This window comes from Microchirus variegatus (assembly GCF_963457635.1).
Source record: "Microchirus variegatus genome assembly, chromosome: 12".
In the NCBI taxonomy this organism is placed as follows: Eukaryota; Metazoa; Chordata; class Actinopteri; order Pleuronectiformes; family Soleidae; genus Microchirus; species Microchirus variegatus.
The window spans coordinates 27,151,203-27,172,656 of record NC_139813.1 but is presented as its reverse complement, the minus strand read 5'-3'; the positions used below and the strand labels follow the sequence as shown (position 1 = coordinate 27,172,656).

The window sequence follows — 21,454 nt, the reverse complement described above, 5'->3', positions numbered from 1 at the left end:
GTGATCGTTCACATGTGAACCTCTGTGTTTCAGGCTGGTTCTCAGCAGCAGGGGGCGCTCACAGCACAGTCAGTACCTCCATAGGTAGGCGGGTCAGTTAATGACAGACGATCGTTCTTTATGTTTATTTTCACACATTTATTTCACATACAAGTTTGTTTTTCTCTTTATTTATTGACGGTCATCAGGACGTGAAGAGAATTCAAAAGTGTTTCAACAATGAATTACTGAGCCGAGCTTTAACATCAGATTATAAACAGTGAGACCTCGTCCACCACACGACTGAAGCTGCTGTCTCTTCATGTTCTACAGAGAACACAGAGACACTGAGGAACCAAACCAGACCCAGAACCCAGGATAAAGTGGTTCAGTGAATGTGGTCCTGAAGGTGTGGAGGTGGATCAGTGAGTCAGAGGAGACTATGTAGAAGGACAGAGTCCCAGCAGGACAGTCCACATACACTGATACTCTGTGAGAGACAGACGATGATCTGATGAATGTTTTTGTCCCACAGTGAAGGACATAGTAACCATCATCATCAGAGCAGCTCAGACTCCAGGACTGATTATTATTTCCAAATAAACAGTCAGAACTGTTGCCTTTCCTCTTGATTCCTCTGTAACTCACTGATATATAAACAGTTCCTCTCCACTCGACCTCCCAGTAACAGCGACCAGTCAGACCAGATCTACACAGCAGCTGAGAGCAGGGGTAAAATCTGTCTGGATGATCAGGATACGACTGATCTTCTCTCACATAGATCACTTTGCTGTTGTTGTCAGACAGTTTGAGTTTTCTGTACATTGTGTTTGTGTCCAGTTCCAGTTCACATGAATCTGATGAAGAACAACAAGACACAGCTGCAGTTTATTGACGATCAGCTGATATGTTGTTATTTCATGTAAATCCATACTTACACTTCCTGACACCTGGTTTTAACCTCTGCTCTCCAGCATGGTCCATCCTGGAGGAAGAAACAGTCTGAATGAGTTTTTGTCCAACATTTGTCCAAACTGTTGTCTTAAAGTGGTCCTATCGCACATATATGTGAGGTATGGAGGTCTACTTGCATACATTAACTTGTTTTTATGGTCAAAAACCTCATAATTGCCGCAAACGAGGCGATAGAAATCTCTCCTCACTGAAGCTCTCGTCAGCCACGGTGTACAATGTACATAACCGGATGTGCCTGGACTAGTGCCCGGAGCAGAAGGATCTGCTGTTCAGGAGAACCGTTGTTTACGTAACCGGACCAGGTTTTTTCAGAGATCTCGCTGAGCCCAAGATTACAATAAAACACAACATTCTCAACAGTGGCTGAACTTTGTTTCGAACCTTCAGGGCTTCATAAACGAGGTAATGCCGCAGATATACACCAAAAAAACAGTGTTAATTGGAACTTCCGGTCAAGGTCCGCTTTAATGACGCACTCTGGTGGACAGAATTATGAACTACACCCTGGTGTCAGATGAAGGACAGGTGTGCTTCAAAGAGAAGACGGTGTCTGCAGAACCAGAGACCACAGTTTCAGGCGGATCTGCATTTTCTTAACAGCGCCACCATGTGGACAACACAGAAGACAGTGCTTCAATTGTCAACTGCAGTTTAGACCACACGACCCCAAAGACGTTTAAATGTGAGTATAGCATTGAATTTTAAATGCATTCAAAAAATGATGAATGTTTGAATTACACAGGAAAGTTCATGTTTGCTATTCTAAGTGTGTTTATACCATTTAGTTGTAAAGTAGGATCATGTTTTCTGTGGTTTTCATTAAAAAGAGCCACCAGTTGACGTTTGTTTCAACTCTACATTGACTGCAGTTTGAGATTCCATTATTAAATAAAACGTTGACATTTGTAATAGTTCATATTTAGATCTATTGTGTAGACTTGAATGTGAGATTATGCCATTTACTGTATAGCAGATATATAGTGACAAGTAGACAACAATTACTTTGACATTTTTTCACGACTGAAGTAAATGTATGAATATAATATGTATGGATATGTAGGAAATTAAAAAAAAATATGAGTGTCTGTTTTTAATTTGTCATTTTAGCAGCAAACTAACAAAATGAACTCTGACTTCATCTATCATTTCTTTTTATTACATTTTTAACTTCTGTAAATGCATTTTTAATGACTAGATCCAGTTCATATAAATCATTTTGAATTGGATATTGTTTTTACTGCAGAAAGTTTAAATACTGCTGTGGAAAATGAAGCAGAAGAGGAGGAGGAGAATACCTGAGAGTGTCCAGTCTCCAGTGTGGACTCTTCAGTCCATCAGACACAAGCTTCTTTCCTGAGTCTCCTGGATGATTGTAGCTCAGGTCCAGTTCTCTCAGATGGGAGGGGTTGGAGTTTAGAGCTGAGGTCAGAGAAGAACATCCTTCTTCTGTGACCAGACAACCTGACAGACTGGAGTTAAGAAGATATGATGAACTCATGATGATTCAGAAAATCCTGAAGGTCTTCATCAACAAGAACCTGAAGAAGCAAAATCAGAATGTAAAAGATCAACTGTCAAATAAACAGAGATCTGACCCGAGAGTCTCCAGAGAACAGTGAGGACTCTTCAGTCCATCACACAGCAGCTTCACTCCTGAATCCTGAAGGTCATTGTTACTCAGGTCCAGGTGTCTCAGACTAGAGGACACAGAGCTGAGGACTGAGGACAGAGCTTCACAGCTTCTCTCTGAGAGTTTACAGTCACTCAGTCTGAGGTAGAAAACAGTGATGAACAAAAGGTTAAACATGTTTCTCTTGTGGTCTTTAGAATATGTCTTATTAATATTTATATATTGATCCACTTACAGAGCTTTGTTGGAGGCTTTGACCACCGGCAGCAGCTTCAGAAGAGCCTTCTCTGAAGCAGAGTACTTCTTCAGGTCAAACTCGTCCAGATCTTTTCCTGATGACAGTAAGATGAAGACCAGAGCTGACCACTGAGCAGGAGACAGTGTCTCTGTGGACAGACGTCCAGATTTCAAGGACTCTTGGATCTCCTCCACAAGAGAACAATCATTCAGTTCATTCAGACAGTGGAACAGGTTGATGCTTCTCTCTGCTGATAGATTCTCACTGATCTTCTTCTTGATGTACTCGACTGTTTTCCAATTGGTCTGTGAGCTATTTCTTGTTTGTGACAGTAGACCTCTTAAGAGCTTCTGATTGGAGTCCAGTGAAAGACCAAGGAGGAAGCGGAGGAACAAGTCCAGGTGTCCATTTGGACTCAGTAAGGCCTTGTCCACAGCACTCTGGTGCAGATGATTCAGTTCAGGTTTGCTAATAAAAAGTCTGAAGCACTGGCTCATCGTTGGTTCCTCTGAAAACAGATTTGTTCCAGAGTTGATGAAGGTCAGATGAACATGAAGAGCAGCCAGGAACTCCTGAACACTCAGATGGACAAAGCAGAAGACCTTGTCCTGGTACAGGCCTCTCTCCTCTTTAAAGATCTGAGTGAAGACTCCTGAGTAAACTGAAGCTGCTGTGATATCGATGCCACACTCTGTCAGGTCTGATTCATAGAAGATCAGGTTTCCTTTCTGCAGCTGCTCAAAGGCCAGTTTCCCCAGAGACTCAATCATCTTCCTGTTCTCTGGACTCCAGTGTGGATCTGTCTCAGCTCCTCCATCATATTTGACCTTCTTCACTTTGGACTGAACCACCAGGAAGTAGACGTACATCTCAGTCAGGGTCTTGGGCAGTTCTCCTCCATCTCTGGTTTTCAACATGTTCTCCAGAACTGTTGCAGTGATCCAGCAGAAGACTGGGATGTGGCACATGATGTGGAGGCTTCGTGATGTCTGGATGTGGGAGATGATCCTCCTGGCCTGCTCCTCATCTCTGAACCTCTTCCTGAAGTAGTCCTCCTTCTGTGGGTCTGTGAACCCTCTGACCTCTGTCACCATGTCAACACAGTCAGGAGGGATCTGATTGGCTGCTGCAGGTCGTGTGGTTATCCAGAGGCGAGCAGAGGGAAGCAGTTTCCCCCTGATGAGGTTTGTCAGCAGCACGTCCACTGAGGTGGACGCTGTGACATCAGTCAGGATCTCAGTGTTGTGGAAGTCCAGAGGAAGTCGACACTCGTCCAGACCATCAAAGATGAAGACCACCTTCAAGTCTTCAAACCTGCAGATTCCTGCTTCTTTGGTTTCAGTGAAGAAGTGATGGATGAGTTCCACCAAACTGTACTTCTTCTCTTTCAGCACATTCAGCTCTCTGAAGGTGAAGGGAAATGTGAACTGTATGTCCTGGTTGCTTTTGTCTTCAGCCCAGTCCAGAGTGAACTTCTGTGTTAACACTGTTTTCCCAATGCCAGCCACTCCCTTTGTCATCACTCTTCTGATTGGTCCGTCTCTTCCAGCTGAGGCTTTAAAGATGTCTTCTTGTCTGATGGTTGTTTCTGCTCTGTCTGGTTTCCAGGAAGCTCTTTCAATCTGTCTGACCTCATGTTCTTCATTGACCTCTCCAGTCCCTCCCTCTGTGATGTAGAGCTCTGTGAAGATCTCATTCAGAAGGGTGGGGTTTCCTGCTTTAGCCACGCCCTCAAACAAACACTGGAACTTCTTCTTCAGGTTTGATTTGAGTTCACGTCGACAAGCTTGAGCTCTGGTTTCTGAAGGAACACAAGAAAATAAATCAGTGAGTGCATCATTGAGAAAATAAGAAGTTCTTCCTTTCACATTAAAAGTCCTCTTACTGCTCTGCAGACAGTCAGCTAGCTTCTCCTGCTTCATCCTCCTCAAGAAGTTCTCTGTGATCTTCAAAAAGGCCTCTCTGCTCCTCCTCTGCTCCTCATCTTCACCATCCAACACCTCCTCATCCTCACTCTGACCCAGAACCTTCTGGATCTTCTTCAGCTCGCTCTTCACAAAGCAGATGATGTTCTCCTCCAGCAGCTGGAACAGAACAACATGAAGTGAAATGAGATCCTGCAGGTCCACAGAGCAGCATCCAGACTGTCAGGACCAGTGGCCTCATGTACGAAGGTTGCGTAGGCACAAAAATGTGGCGTACGTCCTTTTCCCGCTCACGTTCAGATGTTTGAAACGTGAAATGACTGTGGAAATGTGCGGTGCCCACGCCAAGTTCATGGCTGGCCTACGCCCGTTTCTACAGCTATTGTTCCTTTGGCGACACTTAGTGGTGATGCTGGGAAACTGTTAATAATGTGAAAACAAGTAGTCATCAGAGTGATGCGCACATCAGAGACACACTTAAGAACAATTAACACCTTGCAAATGGTGCAATCCGACGTGAGCAAGTATTTAGGGAACGCGAGGATTTACTTGCAAACAATTGGCTCATAAGCCGATTTCGGTCAGGAGTGTGCCAGTCAACCCTGAGCCGAGCCATGCCAGCTGTGTGGGACGGAATCATCCGAATGTCATCCAGGTTCATCAAACTCCCATACAATGCTGTTAAACAGGCCAACATTAAAGCACAATTTTCAGCGAGAGCCGGTTTCCCTAATGTAGTCGGAGCTATTGACTGCACACACATCGCTATAAAAGCGCCGTCACAGAATTTGTTTATGTTAATAAGAAACATTTTCATTCCATCAATGTTCAAATCATAATATGATGCGCAAATGCAGCTAACATCGTGTAAGGTGGTCTGGTTCAGCGCACGACTCATTCATTATGACTAACAGCATGGTTGGGAACAGGCTGGAGGCTGGAACAGTGCACGATGGGTGGCTTTTGGGTGAGTTAATAGTTTTTTTTAATTGTTCCGTATGTAAACCAGCGCAATGCACATTTGGGCATGTGCGCATTCACATATCATGTTTTTGGATTTCTTTATTTTCTGCTGGTGAAATTAGAGCTACAGAGCTTTCTAACAAGCCCCTGATTGTCTCCCTGTGTTTAGTATTCATGTCAGTAAAAGCGGGCGTAAAGTTGGAAATGTCTATTGGAGAATAATGAGAAAAAAAATCAAAGTGTTTAATATCCTGCCATCTTTACGCACGAGCGATGTGTGAGCAGCTGATTGTATGACCTGTTGAGGTCACTTTGCTTCGGTGGTGAGCAGAAACTCTCCGCTTAACCTCCACCTTGAGATCTGACCATTTCTTTATAATCTGTGTGTGCGTGTTTGTGCTCGCTGCTCGGATCCAACGGCATTTACAGACTGACACGCTCCCACTCACGTCTTTTTTTGTCATATTTATCCCTGTTGACAGTGTACCAAACAAAATCTTCCTGCGCGTTTTCATTCATTCACTAGAATCTCTTGCTCAGACTGTGTGAAATTCCTTTACATTCCTTTGTTCAGTGCGTTATTTGATCAAAGAGGTGAACCGCAGGGCCTATTTAAATTGATTTGCATATGTAAATGGCGCGCGGACAGGGAGGAGTTTTGCACCTCTGCATGTGCGCTCAATTCCACGTTGATTTTGGATGTACAAAGGAAACGTGCTTGGATCCATGAGTACGCACACTTTGATACATCTGAATGTATTTGTGCGTACGACAGTTTCTGGGTTTTGGCGTACGCCAAATTTAGTAGGAAATCCATGCAAGTTTTTGTACATGAGGCCCCAGGACTCTGCTTCAATATTAACAGTAGTGTCATGTTTGTACATTTACACACCTTAAATATGGAGTCCAGGTCTGCTCCATGCTGCTGGACAGACTGACCACTGAGAACCTCTGTCCTCTGCTGATCAACTCTGAGGAGAAAAGATTCAGTGTCATTTACTAAACAATCATTTATTCTGACACGGTTTTCACTGAGCTGCACCTACGTTTCAAAAGACAAAAGTCCTTGAAAGACATTCTTTAGTGTGTATTAAAGGCTTTTCTAGTTCTCGCCCAACTCAGCTTCACTCAACTGAACTCGTTTTTTTTGTGTGGAAAACAATTGTACCTGGTACGTGGTGATTACCTGATCTGACAAGGTTCCAAATGAGCTGAGTTGATTCTAAAATGTGACGTCAACAAACTGCCGGCCACTGATTAGTAGTCACTGGAAGAGTCATGAGCGCTATAGCGAGCAGACGTGGCTGCTGTCTGCGAAAATACACCGTGGTCCATCAACAACTTGCAGACGTTCCTGTGTTTGCCTCGATGTCCTCTATTGTTTGTTTGAGTCATAAAACAATGTCACAGTAGTTTAGCGCATGACGACCCAGTCCACGTTGAGGAAGTAGGCTCCCCCTGGTGGAGGATCATATAAGTGTGTCTTACTATGTGTGAAATTCTTACATCAGTTCACCATGTTTTTGTCCATCCTTGAAGTCAATAAGACGAGACAAGGACCAGTCACTCTTCATGGAGACACAGCTGGGTCCAGGTCCAGCAGAGTCTGGTCTCTGTTGATGGATCCTCCTACAAACACAGGACATGACATGTAAATAAAACACTGAGCTGTCACATGGTCCATGAGATCCTCATCTCACCTCTGACCCTCATGTTCCTCACACAGAGTGGTTTTAGAGGGCGGAGCTTCATTTTCACTGTCTTTGATCTGATTCATTGCAGAGCGCCACCTGCTGGGAGAGTAAAACTCACACATTACAAGTTCTGCTAACATGGGTGGACCTCAGGCTTCTAACAACATCATCATCATCATCATCAGGTCCAGCAGGAGCAAGAAGATCCAGCAACACCAGATGGACCAGATGAAAGGAACCACAGGTATGTTAGTGTGAGCAGAACACCAACACAAATGTCAGAGAACAAGTAAAACGTACGTGGACGTCTTTTTGTTACTGGGATGAAAATCGAGAACTGGTTCTGTTTTGGTACCAGTTTCTCACGAGTTAGAACCAAAGTATCAATAATCATCTGAACAAATAGTTCCTTCTATAAATAGTTATGTTACTTTCACACCAACTTCAAGGAAATAGTAAAACAATGCTGATGATGTTTGACGTCGTGCTGCGTTGTTTACTCTCCAACCATCATGGCCGACAAGTTCTTTAAAGTTTTGGTTGAGTTTTGTGAAAGTACAGCAGTTTGTGTCATAGTCCGTAAAAAGGTAGTTACAAAACACAAACAAATACAACAGTGTAAATGTGAGGCGGTGTCTGAACCAAGCTAACATTTGTGCTGCTGCTAACAGAAGTGCAGCGTCCTCGGTGCAGCCTGATACAAGTCTGAAGATAAAACTACTAGAGCTGGGATTTATGGCTCTTTGAAGGGAGCCGGATATTGAGGAGCCGTTCCCTTCAAAGAGCCGTTCAAAACACTCGGCTCGTTCTTATATTTCATCGTTTTTTAGAAGCCAAACAGAAAATAATCACTGGTTGTAAATTATAAGGTAAGATTTGGATCAGAATGATTCAAACGTTCACATCCCACCAATATATACTTTATTGGTGAAAGTTATTCTGAAATATTGGTTATATTTTTCATTTGTCTTGTGTTTTCATTGTAAACAGTCCATAGGGTGGCGCCATATCCCCATGCTTTCACAGTGAGATCACTATTTTGGACTTTGTGTCATAATAAAAAATTATCAGGCAACAATTAATTATTTTAGCACGCCGCTCTCAACTTTACCTCCTCCTCCCTTTGTGTGTGTGTCAACGGCACCAACGAGACAGGAAGTGTTTTGTTTTGGAGTCACTCGGTCAGTTGGGGCGGGGCTTTGCGCTCGGCTCCTCCCCCGCGTTGACACAGAAGACGTCACGAGCCGCACACACGTGTCACACGTGTTAGCATCACACTTTACAGCCCTTCACTGCAGGTGAGTCTACTGGTTAAAACAGAAGAGCCCGCCCTCTGGTGGTCAGGTAAGAAGCTGTTCAACTTACCTCCATCTAGCCGATAGATGGATAGATATGTATGTTAGAGAAGAAATGTTATATTTAACTTAGTTAATTAAATCTTATCAAAACATGATTTCATTTTTTTTGCCTACAATGGTTGTAATCTGTTTTCATCGGAAACATAAAAGTATCAGTCATTATCTGATCTTTCAGTCCAGCAGAACTTCTCTCTCACCAAAACCACAAATGTTCCATAAACCAGTGATTTCCAAACATTTTCAAACATCAGAGTTAAGTGACGTCAGAGATTCATGAAGCTTCACAGTAAAAACATCACATTGACAAAAAGTTAAAGCTTAAACATTTCTTTTACCGATGTTTGATGAGATGAGTTCAGTTTTGTTACCTTCTGATGGTAAGAAGTAATCGTCATGAAGCTGTTGAAAGTTATTCTGCTGCTTTGAACAGGAAACAAACCAGAGAGCAAAGTTTTCTCAAGTGTTATCTGAAGGAAATTTGATGATTCTGATCAAGTAACTGCTTTGATCTGAACTTTAGACTCAACTGGAGTCAAATATTAACAGAATCAAATCTCATCGAGTGATGGGACAAACTGTGCAGAGGCTTCTGGGCGTGTCGAGGAATCCAGGAAGTCTTTTATGAAGCATGTATCAATGTTTGCTTCTTTAAAGGTGAGTGACGTGTTTTAACGCTTTATGAACATAATTCATGATTCCTCCAACTGACACTTACCTATGGACACAAGTGTTACTGAGGTTAAGGTAAGAACTCACAGAACACTGTTTATACATGAGACCACTGGTCATGGGTCACAGATGATGTAGGTGTGCTATCTGTCCACTAGGAGGAGCTAAGTCAAGCGGCAGGAGCAGCTGCTGTCAGTTCCATGTGATGACCAGCAGGAGTCAGCAGATGTTCCTGATCTGTGCATAAACAACACAGATGTAAGTTCTCTGACGTTTACGTTTGTTTATCATTGAACATTTTAATGTATAGAGTAAGGATTGTTTGTGTTTGTATGAAAATATTCAAAGTTACTGTGGAATATTTTTGATCAATGAAAGTGAAAAGAGTTTAGTGTTAAATGTTGTGATCGTTCACATGTGAACCTCTGTGTTTCAGGCTGGTTCTCAGCAGCAGGGGGCGCTCACAGCACAGTCAGTACCTCCATAGGTAGGCGGGTCAGTTAATGACAGACGATCGTTCTTTATGTTTATTTCACACATACAAGTTTGTTTTTTCTCTTTATTTATTGACGGTCATCAGGACGTGAAGAGAATTCAAAAGTGTTTCAACAATGAATTACTGAGCCGAGCTTTAACATCAGATTATAAACAGTGAGACCTCGTCCACCACACGACTGAAGCTGCTGTCTCTTCATGTTCTACAGAGAACACAGAGACACTGAGGAACCAAGCCAGACCCAGAACCCAGGATAAAGTGGTTCAGTGAATGTGGTCCTGAAGGTGTGGAGGTGGATCAGTGAGTCAGAGGAGACTCTGTAGAAGGACAGAGTCCCAGCAGGACAGTCCACATACACTGATACTCTGTGAGAGACAGACGATGATCTGATGGGTGTTTCTGTCTCACAGTGAAGGACAGAGTAACCATGAACATCTGAGCACCTCAGACTCCAGGACTGATTATTATTTCCAAACAAACAGTCATAACTGTTGTCTTTCCTCTTGATTCCTCTGTAACTCAGTGATATATAAACATCTCCTCTCCACTCGACCTCCCAGTAACAGCGACCAGTCAGACCAGATCTACACAGCAGCTGAGGCCAGAAGTCAAATCTGTCTGGATGATCAGGATACGACTGATATTCTGTCACATTGGTCACTTTCCTGTTGTTGTCAGACAGTTTGAGTTTTCTGTTCATTGTGTTTGTGTCCAGTTCCAGTTCACATGAATCTGATGAAGAACAACAAGACACAGCTGCAGTTTATTGACGATCAGCTGATATGTTGTTATTTCCTGTAAATCCATACTTACACTTCCTGACACCTGGTTTTAACCACTGCTCTCCAGCATGGTCCATCCTGGAGGAAGAAACAGTCTGAATGAGTTTGTGTCCAACATTTGTCCAAACTGTTGTCTTAATGACGCACTCTGGTGGACAGAATTATGAACTACACTCTGGTGTGTGAGAGAAGATGGTTTTCTGCAGAACCAGAGACCACAGTTTCAGGCGGCTACGCATTTTCTGAACAGCTCCACCGTGTGGACAACACAGAAGACAGCACTTCAATTGTCTCCTGTAGTTTCGACCAGACGATGCCAAAGCTGTTTAAATGTGAGTATAGCACTGAATTTTAAATTCATTCAAACAATGATGAATGTTTGAATTACACAGGAAAGTTCATGTTTGCTATTCTAAGTGTGTTTATACCATTTAGTTGTAAAGTAGGATCATGTTTTCTGTGGTTTTCATTAAAAAGAGCCACCATGAAGCTCATACTAAATCTACTCAACTCTGTTAACACAGTAGTCATTTAGTCATCGTTCATTTCGTGAATGAAGTGGTTATTTTGACCAAACCAGAGTTGGTGATTTGATGAAACAGTGATTTGTCAGTCAGGCATATTTTGGAGCTGGAGAATAGTCTGTGTTGTCTGTGGAGAGTAATTATACATTACAGTTGTTCTTTAATTCCTTTGCCTTTTCTTATGTAATACTTTGTATTGTTCTTGTTGTTTTATTTTGAAAGGCATCGTCAAAGGTTTGGGTTCTGGACTCATGAGACTAGAGACCTGATCCAGGGAACCCTTCAGCCAATATATATGGTTCTAAGACAGAGTTGTGTCACTGAGGAAGCTCCAGCTCACATGCAGGATGTTAATGACTGAACTGCAGAGGAAAAGACACTAGTGGACAGTTTTCAGGTATTTACTTTATAGTTTAAGCCAGTCAGGAATTATTCAACTTCATTAGTATTTAGATTGGATCCAGTTCATATCAATTATTTTGAATTGGATGTTGTTTTTACTGCAGAAACTAATAAATGTTCCAAAAACAACTATTATTGTCAACGTCTGTTTTTATTCAGCTGAAAATCTTCAATCTGAACCTGCTTACAAGTAGGGATGCACCGATCCACTTTTTTTCTCTTCCGATCCGATATTCTGAATTTAGATATCTGCCGATACCGATACTCTTCTGATATGGATGCTCTGTTTGCTTTAATATTATTATCATCATTGTCATTATCATCATTTCGATTATAAGGCTTTAATAAACTCCTTTATACAGGCAAGTATGATATGTATGACTTATAACGTTTACAGCAACTTTACGGACCCCTGGCAATTTTTTTTTTTTTTTTACAATTCTGTTGCACAGAGTGAGATCCAGCTAACTTTATTTACTGTGGGCAGAGAGTCTCTCTCACACACACACACACACACACAGTGAGCGCAGAGCAGCGCACACACAAACTGAGTCACAGACAAGCTGTGAATGTTCAATCTCCAACCACAACGCGATGCCGGCGTAAAAAAAAAAAAAAATACCCTCTCCGTGTTAATCATTGATTTCAACCGGTGATGTTTTTTTTCGCCAGCTAAATTCACGTGACAACAGCCAAAAACCGGCATATATACCGGCTAACGTGAACCCTGGCTTGGAGTCATGTGATTTTCATTGTTTTTATGCCGCTGTCAGTACTGTTCTCTTCAGCGAGCAGGCGTTTAAAACGGTGACGGCTGTGATGACGTCGGCTGCAGGTTGCGGAGCTGAACTTCCTGGTAAACTACTGGTCAATCATGCTCACCTGCTAGCTGTAAACTGTGGTATGGATTTCCTGAACGAAGTCGTGGATCATCAATCCGCGTCTCATCGAGACACGCTTCAGTTCAGGAAACCCATTCCACTTTTTGCAGCCAGCTAACAGAGCAGTCAGGGAATCACTTGTGGAGACATTTCAGCAGACACACACACAGACAGATCGTACATTTCCGATCCAACTATAGAGATTTCCGATATGTCAATTACATCTGTAGCGGGACCCGATACCGATACTGGATCGGTTCGGCCCCATCCCTACTTACAAGTTTAAATATTACTGTTGAACATGAAGCAGAAGAGGAGGAGAATACCTGAGAGTGTCCAGTCTCCAGTGTGGACTCTTCAGTCCATCAGACAGAAGCTTCTTTCCTGAGTCTCCTGGATGATTGTAGCTCAGGTCCAGTTCTCTCAGATGGGAGGGGTTGGAGTTTAGAGCTGAGGTCAGAGAAGAACATCCTTCTTCTGTGACCAGACAACCTGACAGACTGGAGTTAAGAAGACATGATGAACTCAGTGATTCAGAAAACCCTGAAGATGTTGAACATCTTAGTTTAAAAGAACCCGAAGAAGAAAAATCAGGATTCAACAGATCAACTGTCAAATAAAAGGATTTGTGACCTGAGAGTCTCCAGAGAACAGTGAGGACTCTTCAGTCCATCACACAGCAGGTTCACTCCTGAATCCTGAAGGTCATTGTTACTCAGGTCCAGTTCTCTCAGATGGGAGGCTTTGGAGTTCAGAGCTGAGGTCAGAGAAGAACATCCTTTCTTTCTGACCAGACAACCTGACAACCTAAACATTCGAAAATGTAACCCTGTTAAGAATCCGTATTCATAAAATGAATAATGGATAAGTTATGGTTTAAATCAAAATAAAATTTAAATGAATGGTTAAATCTGTTATTAAAAATCTAGAAGTAATAGTTCATAAAAGTTAAAATAGTTTTGATAAAAGGAGTAAGGTGTAATAAATAAGATCAACCTGACAAATGTACATGGTTAAATATTACATTTTATTTTCAAGGAACTTATGGGGAGAGAGGAAGTACTGATGGGGAAGAAGTGTGATCCTGATCAGGTATTGGTAAAAGTGTGATTGACAGGTTTAGACCGGAAGTGAGCGAGTGGAGTGTGTGTGTTTTGGAGCGAGTGAAAACGACGACGAGAGGAAAAAGAGGCACAAAGGAGACTCATGACCGTGAACATTCTACAGAATAGAATAGTTAAGTGTGTAGTTTTCAGTGTGTAAGAGATTTTCTGCTCGACATTCGGAGCCCGGACATTGGAACTACTGTAGTTTGTGTACGGTTTGTGAAGTTTCAGCTCGGAACTTTTAGAGAAGCTGTCTAGTTTTAGCTTAGCCCAGCTACTGAGCTAACTGAGTGTGGTATTAGCATTCGCTTTCAAAGCGAACGCACTTAGCCGCGAGGAGTTAAACCAGCTTCTGATATCGGCTGCACCTTGTGGTCTCACCGCGGGAGCACGAGGGTTCGGCTCGGATGTTGCCGGTGTCTGTGTGACCTGTCGTCGTTGGACATCGTCCCGGACAGCGCAGGAGGCGCCATCATCCACTCACCAGTTTGTTCCAGTCTACCTGAAGAGTCGCCTTCCAGACACGGATCGGGTAAACGGTCGTCGTTTGGTTTGGAGGTAACACTTATCAAAAGTCACCATATCAGGCCTGCAACGTGGTTAGTTTGTTTTGCCGGCTGTGTGTATGTGTGTTTGAGTAAGTGTGGGCCCACTGAATTGTGTTTGGGTTTATTACTGAAAGTAACTGAAATCTTATTATTCAGAGGTTTTAAGGTAATTTGAATGTAAGTTGAGAGTATATCTGCTACAAAGAATTTACTTTAAACATATTTTCAGTAAAAGTGTATTACTGTTTCTTTGAATTTGTTTAAACTTTAAGTAAATACTGTAATTGATTTGTTTATTTAAAAAAAAAAAAAAAGAATTTTGTGATATTTCCTTTGTCAGAGTCAAAGGTGAGCATAGTGATTACCTATAGTTGAGTGTGTATAAAAAACAAAATCCAAATTACTTTTAGGGAAAATTACTTAAAATGAGGGTTAAAATATAATTAAGGAACCCAGAAGCATGCCCTTAGTATGAGGTCTATTGAGGGGAGTGCTACACAGACATGAAGGAATGATGATTGAATAATGTCATTTCGAATCGTAACAAATGGTTCTTATGGACAGGAAATGAAAACAACCCTTTCATGGATCACCTGACCTGAGAGTCTCCAGAGAACAGTGAGGAGTCTTCAGTCCATCACACAGCAGCTTCACTCCTGAATCCTGAAGGTCATTGTTACTCAGGTCCAGATTTTTCAGGAGGGAGGATATGGAGTTCAGAGCCGAGTTCAGCGAAGAACATCCTTCCTCTGTGACCAGACAACCTGACAGACTGGAGTTAAGAAGACCTGATGAACTCAGTGATTCAGAAAATCCTGAAGATGTTGAACATCTTCATCAAAAAGAACCTAAAGAAGCCAAATCAGGATTCAATGGACCAACTGTCAAATATACTGACTTCTGACCTGAGAGTCTCCAGGGAACAGTGAGGACTCTTCAGTCCATCACACAGCAGCTTCACTCCTGAATCCTGAAGGTCATTGTTACTCAGATTCAGGTTTTTCAGCAGGGAGGATTTGGAGTTCAGAGTTGAGGTCAGAGAAGAACATCCTTCCTCTGTGACCAGACAACCTGACAGACTGGAGTTAAGAAGACATGATGAACTCAGTGGTTTAGAAAATTGTGCAAACATTGTCAACAACAAGAACCCGAAGATCCCCTGTCAAATAAACAGGGTTCTGACCTGAGAGTCTCCAGAGAACAGTGAGGACTCTTCAGTCCATCACACAGCAGCTTCACTCCTGAATCCTGAAGGTCATTGTTACTCAGGTCCAGGTGTCTTAGACTAGAGGACACAGAGCTGAGGACTGAGGACAGAGCTTCACAGCTTCTCTCTGAGAGTTTACAGTCACTCAGTCTGAGGTAGAAAACAGTGATGAACAAAAGGTTAAACATGTTTCTCTTGTGGTCTTTAGAATATGTCTTATTAATATTTATATATTGATCCACTTACAGAGCTTTGTTGGAGGCTTTGACCACCGGCAGCAGCTTCAGAAGAGCCTCCTCTGAAGCAGAGTACTTCTTCAGGTCAAACTCGTCCAGATCTTTTCCTGATGACAGTAAGATGAAGACCAGAGCTGACCACTGAGCAGGAGACAGTGTCTCTGTGGACAGACGTCCAGATTTCAAGGACTCTTGGATCTCCTCCACGAGAGAACAATCATTCAGTTCATTCAGACAGTGGAACAGGTTGATGCTTCTCTCTGCTGACAGATTCTCACTGATCTTCTTCTTGATGTACTCGAGTGTTTTCCAATTGGTCTGTGAGCTACTTCTTGTTTGTGTCAGTAGACCTCTTAAGAGCTTCTGATTGGAGTCCAGTGAAAGACCCAGGAGAAAGCGGAGGAACAAGTCCAGGTGTCCATTTGGACTCAGTAAGGCCTTGTCCACAGCACTCTGGTGCAGATGATTCAGTTCAGGTTTATTTTTAAACAATTTGGAATACTTGGATTTTGATGGTTCTTCAGAAAGCGGATTTGTTCCATATGTGATGAAGGTCAGATGAACATGAAGAGCAGCCAGAAACTCCTGAACACTCAGATGGACAAAGCAGAAGACCTTGTCCTGGTACAGGCCTCTCTCCTCTTTAAAGATCTGAGTGAAGACTCCTGAGTAAACTGAAGCTGCTGTGATATCGATGCCACACTCTGTCAGGTCTGATTCATAGAAGATCAGGTTTCCTTTCTGCAGCTGCTCAAAGGCCAGTTTCCCCAGAGACTTAATCATCTTCCTGTTCTTTGGACTCCAGTGTGGATCTGTCTCAGCTCCTCCATCATATTTGACCTTCTTCACTTTGGACTGAACCACCAGGAAGTGGACATACATCTCAGTCAGGGTCTTGGGCAGTTCTCCTCCATCTCTGGTTTTCAACATGTTCTCCAGAACTGTTGCAGTGATCCAGCAGAAGACTGGGATGTGGCACATGATGTGGAGGCTTCGTGATGTCTGGATGTGGGAGATGATCCTCCTGGCCTGCTCCTCATCTCTGAACCTCTTCCTGAAGTAGTCCTCCTTCTGTGGGTCTGTGAACCCTCTGACCTCTGTCACCATGTCAACACAGTCAGGAGGGATCTGATTGGCTGCTGCAGGTCGTGTGGTTATCCAGAGGCGAGCAGAGGGAAGCAGTTTCCCCCTGATGAGGTTTGTCAGCAGCACGTCCACTGAGGTGGACGCTGTGACATCAGTCAGGATCTCAGTGTTGTGGAAGTCCAGAGGAAGTCGACACTCGTCCAGACCATCAAAGATGAAGACCACCTTCAAGTCTTCAAACCTGCAGATTCCTGCTTCTTTGGTTTCAGTGAAGAAGTGATGGATGAGTTCCACCAAACTGTACTTCTTCTCTTTCAGCACATTCAGCTCTCTGAAGGTGAAGGGAAATGTCAACTCTATGTCCTTGTTGCTTTTGTCTTCAGCCCAGTCCAGAGTGAACTTCTGTGTTAAGACTGTTTTCCCAATGCCAGCCACTCCCTTTGTCATCACTCTTCTGATTGGTCCGTCTCTTCCAGCTGAGCCTTTAAAGATGTCTTCTTGTCTGATGGTTGTTTCTGCTCTGTCTGGTTTCCAGGAAGCTCTTTCAATCTGTCTGACCTCATGTTCTTCATTGACCTCTCCAGTCCCTCCCTCTGTGATGTAGAGCTCTGTGAAGATCTCATTCAGAAGGGTGGGGTTTCCTGCTTTAGCCACGCCCTCAAACAAACACTGGAACTTCTTCTTCAGGTTTGATTTGAGTTCACGTCGACAAGCTGGAGCTCTGGTTTCTGAAGGAACACAAGAAAATAAATCAGTGAGTGGATCATTGAGGAAATAAGATGTTCTATCTTTCACATTAAAAGTCCTCTTACTGCTCTGCAGACAGTCAGCTAGCTTCTCCTGCTTCATCCTCCTCAAGAAGTTCTCTGTGATCTTCAGAAAGGCCTCTCTGCTCCTCCTCTGCTCCTCATCTTCACCATCCAACACCTCCTCATCCTCCCTCTGACCCAGAACCTTCTGGATCTTCTTCAGCTCGTTCTTCACAAAGCAGATGATGTTCTCCTCCAGCAGCTGGAACAGAACAACGTGAAGTGAAATGAGATCCTGCAGGTCCACAGAGCAGCATCCAGACTGTCAGGACCAGGACTCTGCTTCAATATTAACAGTAGTGTCATGTTTGTACATTTACATACCTTAAATATGGAGTCCAGGTCTGCTCCATGCTGCTGGACAGACTGACCACTGAGAACCTCTGTCCTCTGCTGATCAACTCTGAGGAGAAAACATTCAGTGTCATTTACTTAACAAGGTTCTAACGAGGTTTTCACTGAGCTGCACCTACGTTTCTTCTTCAGCCAAGTTCACACGACATGAGTTTGACAACTTGAAGACAAAAGTCCCTGAAGGACAGTCTCTAGTGTGTATGTGTGAACTCTCAAAGACAAAATCAGAGTGTCTTGTCGATATGTCCCTGACCAATCACAGACTCTGACCAGATTTACTGCTGGACATTTGTTCAGAGACGAGGACAGGCTGAAGACATTTAGTGGAACCTCAAACAGAAATGCAAGATTGGTCCACCAAAGAGTTTGGATGAGACAGGCTCCCCCTGGTGGAGGATCATGTAAGTGTGTGAATATGTGTGCATTTCTTACATCTGTTCACCATGTTTCTCTCCATCCTTGAAGTTCATATAACGGCCTATAGATGCTTCGCTCATCATACACACACCGCTGGGACCAGGTCCAGGAGAGTCTGGTTTTTCATGCTGGTTCCTAATCAAGAGAAATAAATCCATAAAAGGATGTTTTACTGAAAACAACAAACTTATTTTTCTTTTTACCTCTGATAATTTCTGACATTATGAAGAAGATCCTCTGGTGATACTCTCTTCATTCTCTTCTCTCCAGGTCCAGGTCCGTTAGAGTCCGGTCCCTGTTGATGGATTCTCCTACAAATTCAATGTAAAAAGCCACATAAACATCTTTACAATATAGTGACTGTATAATTATTTGATTGTTTGTGTTCACTGATGCTGTTTGTTTTTATTAACTTTTGTGTTGTAATTCCACCTAGCAGCCAGTAGGGGGCGGCTCCCACGATTCCTTGCTGTAAAGTTGACCTGTTGTTGTCTCTCCGCCATTTTGTTTAGCTCACCTTAGCTTCGCTAGCTGCACACACAGGTTCTGTGTTGATTGTGAGTAAAATCACGTATATTCCTGTTCGTCTGGGAGACGCAGAGTTTCGCGGTGAGTAAAGAGAAGTCTGTCGTTTTCTTTGTTCGTGAGGAAATAGTTGGAGACGGAGTCGCGGCAAAAGTCCGCTAACCGCTAAGCTAACAAACTCAATGTAAAGTCCCATAGGCGTATGCTAACAATGTTAGCCTATTGTGTGAATGGGGAAACGCGGTTAACAGGCGGGATTTGTGACTTTAATATGAACGCGTGAGTGTGAAATGTCACTGCTGAGACGCATTTTGTTGTGTTTAGTGTTGAGGAAATTTAGACAAAACCCTGTTGTGAGATTTATTTCATATAATTAATGTAAATAACTGCTAAGTTGTTTTATTAGTTTGTCCAGTTCACAATATAGTCCTTCTGTAGCTTGTGTGAAATCATTGCTGCCACACGAGTAAAATAAAAACAACAGTATCACATTACAACGTGATAAGATAAGTGTTAAAACAATATAATGTTTTTGTTATTTATATGTTTTTTAACTCACAAATGAGAGTAAAACACTCGCACTGTCGAGCCCTGGTTTTTGAAACAGAGGTTTTGTTGTGTATAAATACAAATACTGTGATGAAATACTCTTTTTCTTGTTTTGTTAGGCTTACATCACGATATATCACAAATTAAATAGTCTTGCAATGAAGTTAGTGAAGTTCTCAGAATCACTGTATCATCATAGCATCGTTATCATGGACACAACTGTATTGCAGTGTCGTCCAAGTCCAAGCAACTGAACTTTTAATCACTGAACTGGGGGAATTTTCTAATGTTTTATTGTACAGTTTATCGGTTAAATAAATGGTGGAATATACTTACTATACTTTTTTTTTTTTTTTTAATCTTGACTCATTATTATTAATCAGATCTTGGCTCCAGTTGTTGTAAATCTTTCAGATTATAGTCCAGAGCTAATGTTTTCATTGGCATTGTTTTTTATTTCTGTAAGTTTGTCCTAATGTTAGCAACTTCCTGTCCAGAGTTTTTAACGAATGGATCTGAATGTTTTTGTGATGGGTTGGTGATCACCCAAATATATTTTATTTTAGTAAGAATCTACCCACAGATCTTTGTCCAAACTGAAATTTGGTACAGGATCAGACTTATCATGTAACATGGTTCAGTCCTTTTATTAAGTTCAGATGTTTGTATCAGATCTGGATGAATTTTTTTCATTATGATGTTCCATATTTTCATGGGCCCAGATCCAACCTTTGGAGGAAGAGATGGGTGTTTTTGGGACATGTGTCCAGAATGTCTCAGTTTTGCATGGGTCTGGGTTTGAATGTCTAAATGTTAGGTGTCTCTGGTGTTACATGGTGGATCATTTAGTGTTGTTGACCTGTGAAGACCTCCATCATCTGACCTCTGTTCTTGTTTGAAGTCCATAGGTTGATCCATGGACCAGTCACTCTTCATGGAGACACAGCTGGGTCCAGGTCCAGCAGAGTCTGGTCCTTGTTGATGGATCCTCCTACAAACACAGGACATGACATGTAAATAAAACACTGAGCTGTGACATCGAGATGAGTCACATGGTCCATGAGATCCTCATCTCACCTCTGACCCTCATGTTCCTCACACAGAGTGGTTTTAGAGGGCGGAGCTTCATTTTCACTGTCTTTGATCTGATTCATTGCAGAGCGCCACCTGCTGGGAGAGTAAAAGTCACACATTACAAGTTCTGCTAACATGGGTGGACCTCAGGCTTCTCACAACAGCAACATCATCATCATCATCATCAGGTCCAGCAGGAGCAAGAAGATCCAGCAACACCAGATGGACCAGATGAAAGGAACCACAGGTATGTTAGTGTGAGCAGAACACCAACACAAATGTCAGAGAACAAGTAAAACGTACGTGGACGTATTTTTGTTATTGGGATGAAAATCGAGAACTGGTTCTGTTTTGGTACCAGTTTCTCACGAGTTACAACCAAAGTATCAATAATCATCTGAACAAATAGTTCCTTCTATAAATAGTTATGTTACTTTCACACTAACTTGAAGGGAATTGTAAAATAATGCTGATGATGTTTGACGTCGTGCTGCGTTGTTTACTCTCCAACCATCATGGCCGACAAGTTCTTTAAAGTTTTGTCTGAGTTTTGTGAAAGTACAGCAGCTTGTGTCATAGTCCGTAAAAAGGTAGTTACAAAACACAAACAAATACAACAGTGTAAACGTGAGGCGGTGTCTTAACCAAGCTAACATTTGTGCTGCTGCTAACAGAAGTGCAGCGTCCTCGGTGCAGCCTGATACAAGTCTGAAGATAAAACTACTAGAGCTGGGATTTATGGCTCTTTGAAGGGAGCCGGATCTCGAGGAGCCGTTCCCTTCAAAGAGCCGTTCAAAACACTCGGCTCGTTCTTATATTTCATTATTTCTCAGAAGCCAAATAGCAAATTATCACTGGTTGTAAATTATAAGGTAAGATTTGGATCAGAATGATTCAAACGTTCACATCCCACCAATATATGCTTTATTGGCGTTGTGTGCTCGGCTCCTCCCCCAAGTTCATACAGAAGACGTCACGTGAAGACAGCGTGGACGATTTGCGTATAAAAAGAAACGGTTTGCAACTG

At 42.5% G+C, this 21,454-nt stretch overlaps 1 protein-coding gene across 1 annotated transcript; it reads right to left on the bottom strand.

Annotated features, from left to right (window-relative positions):
- Positions 1–306: 306 nt before the first annotated feature.
- Positions 307–20,507, bottom strand: LOC310934864 (uncharacterized protein; the record flags this gene model as incomplete). Its single annotated transcript, XM_083898663.1, has 21 exons — positions 307–836; positions 918–964; positions 2,250–2,423; positions 2,550–2,723; positions 2,820–4,623; positions 4,708–4,906; positions 6,603–6,679; positions 7,418–7,500; positions 10,143–10,659; positions 10,741–10,787; positions 12,888–13,016; positions 13,150–13,323; positions 14,769–14,942; positions 15,076–15,249; positions 15,354–15,527; positions 15,624–17,427; positions 17,512–17,710; positions 17,833–17,911; positions 18,295–18,414; positions 18,483–18,590; positions 20,431–20,507. 21 exons carry the CDS (start codon positions 20,505–20,507, stop codon positions 307–309), a joined length of 6,864 nt encoding a protein of 2,287 aa, XP_083754789.1.
- Between the last annotated feature and the right edge of the window lie 947 nt (positions 20,508–21,454).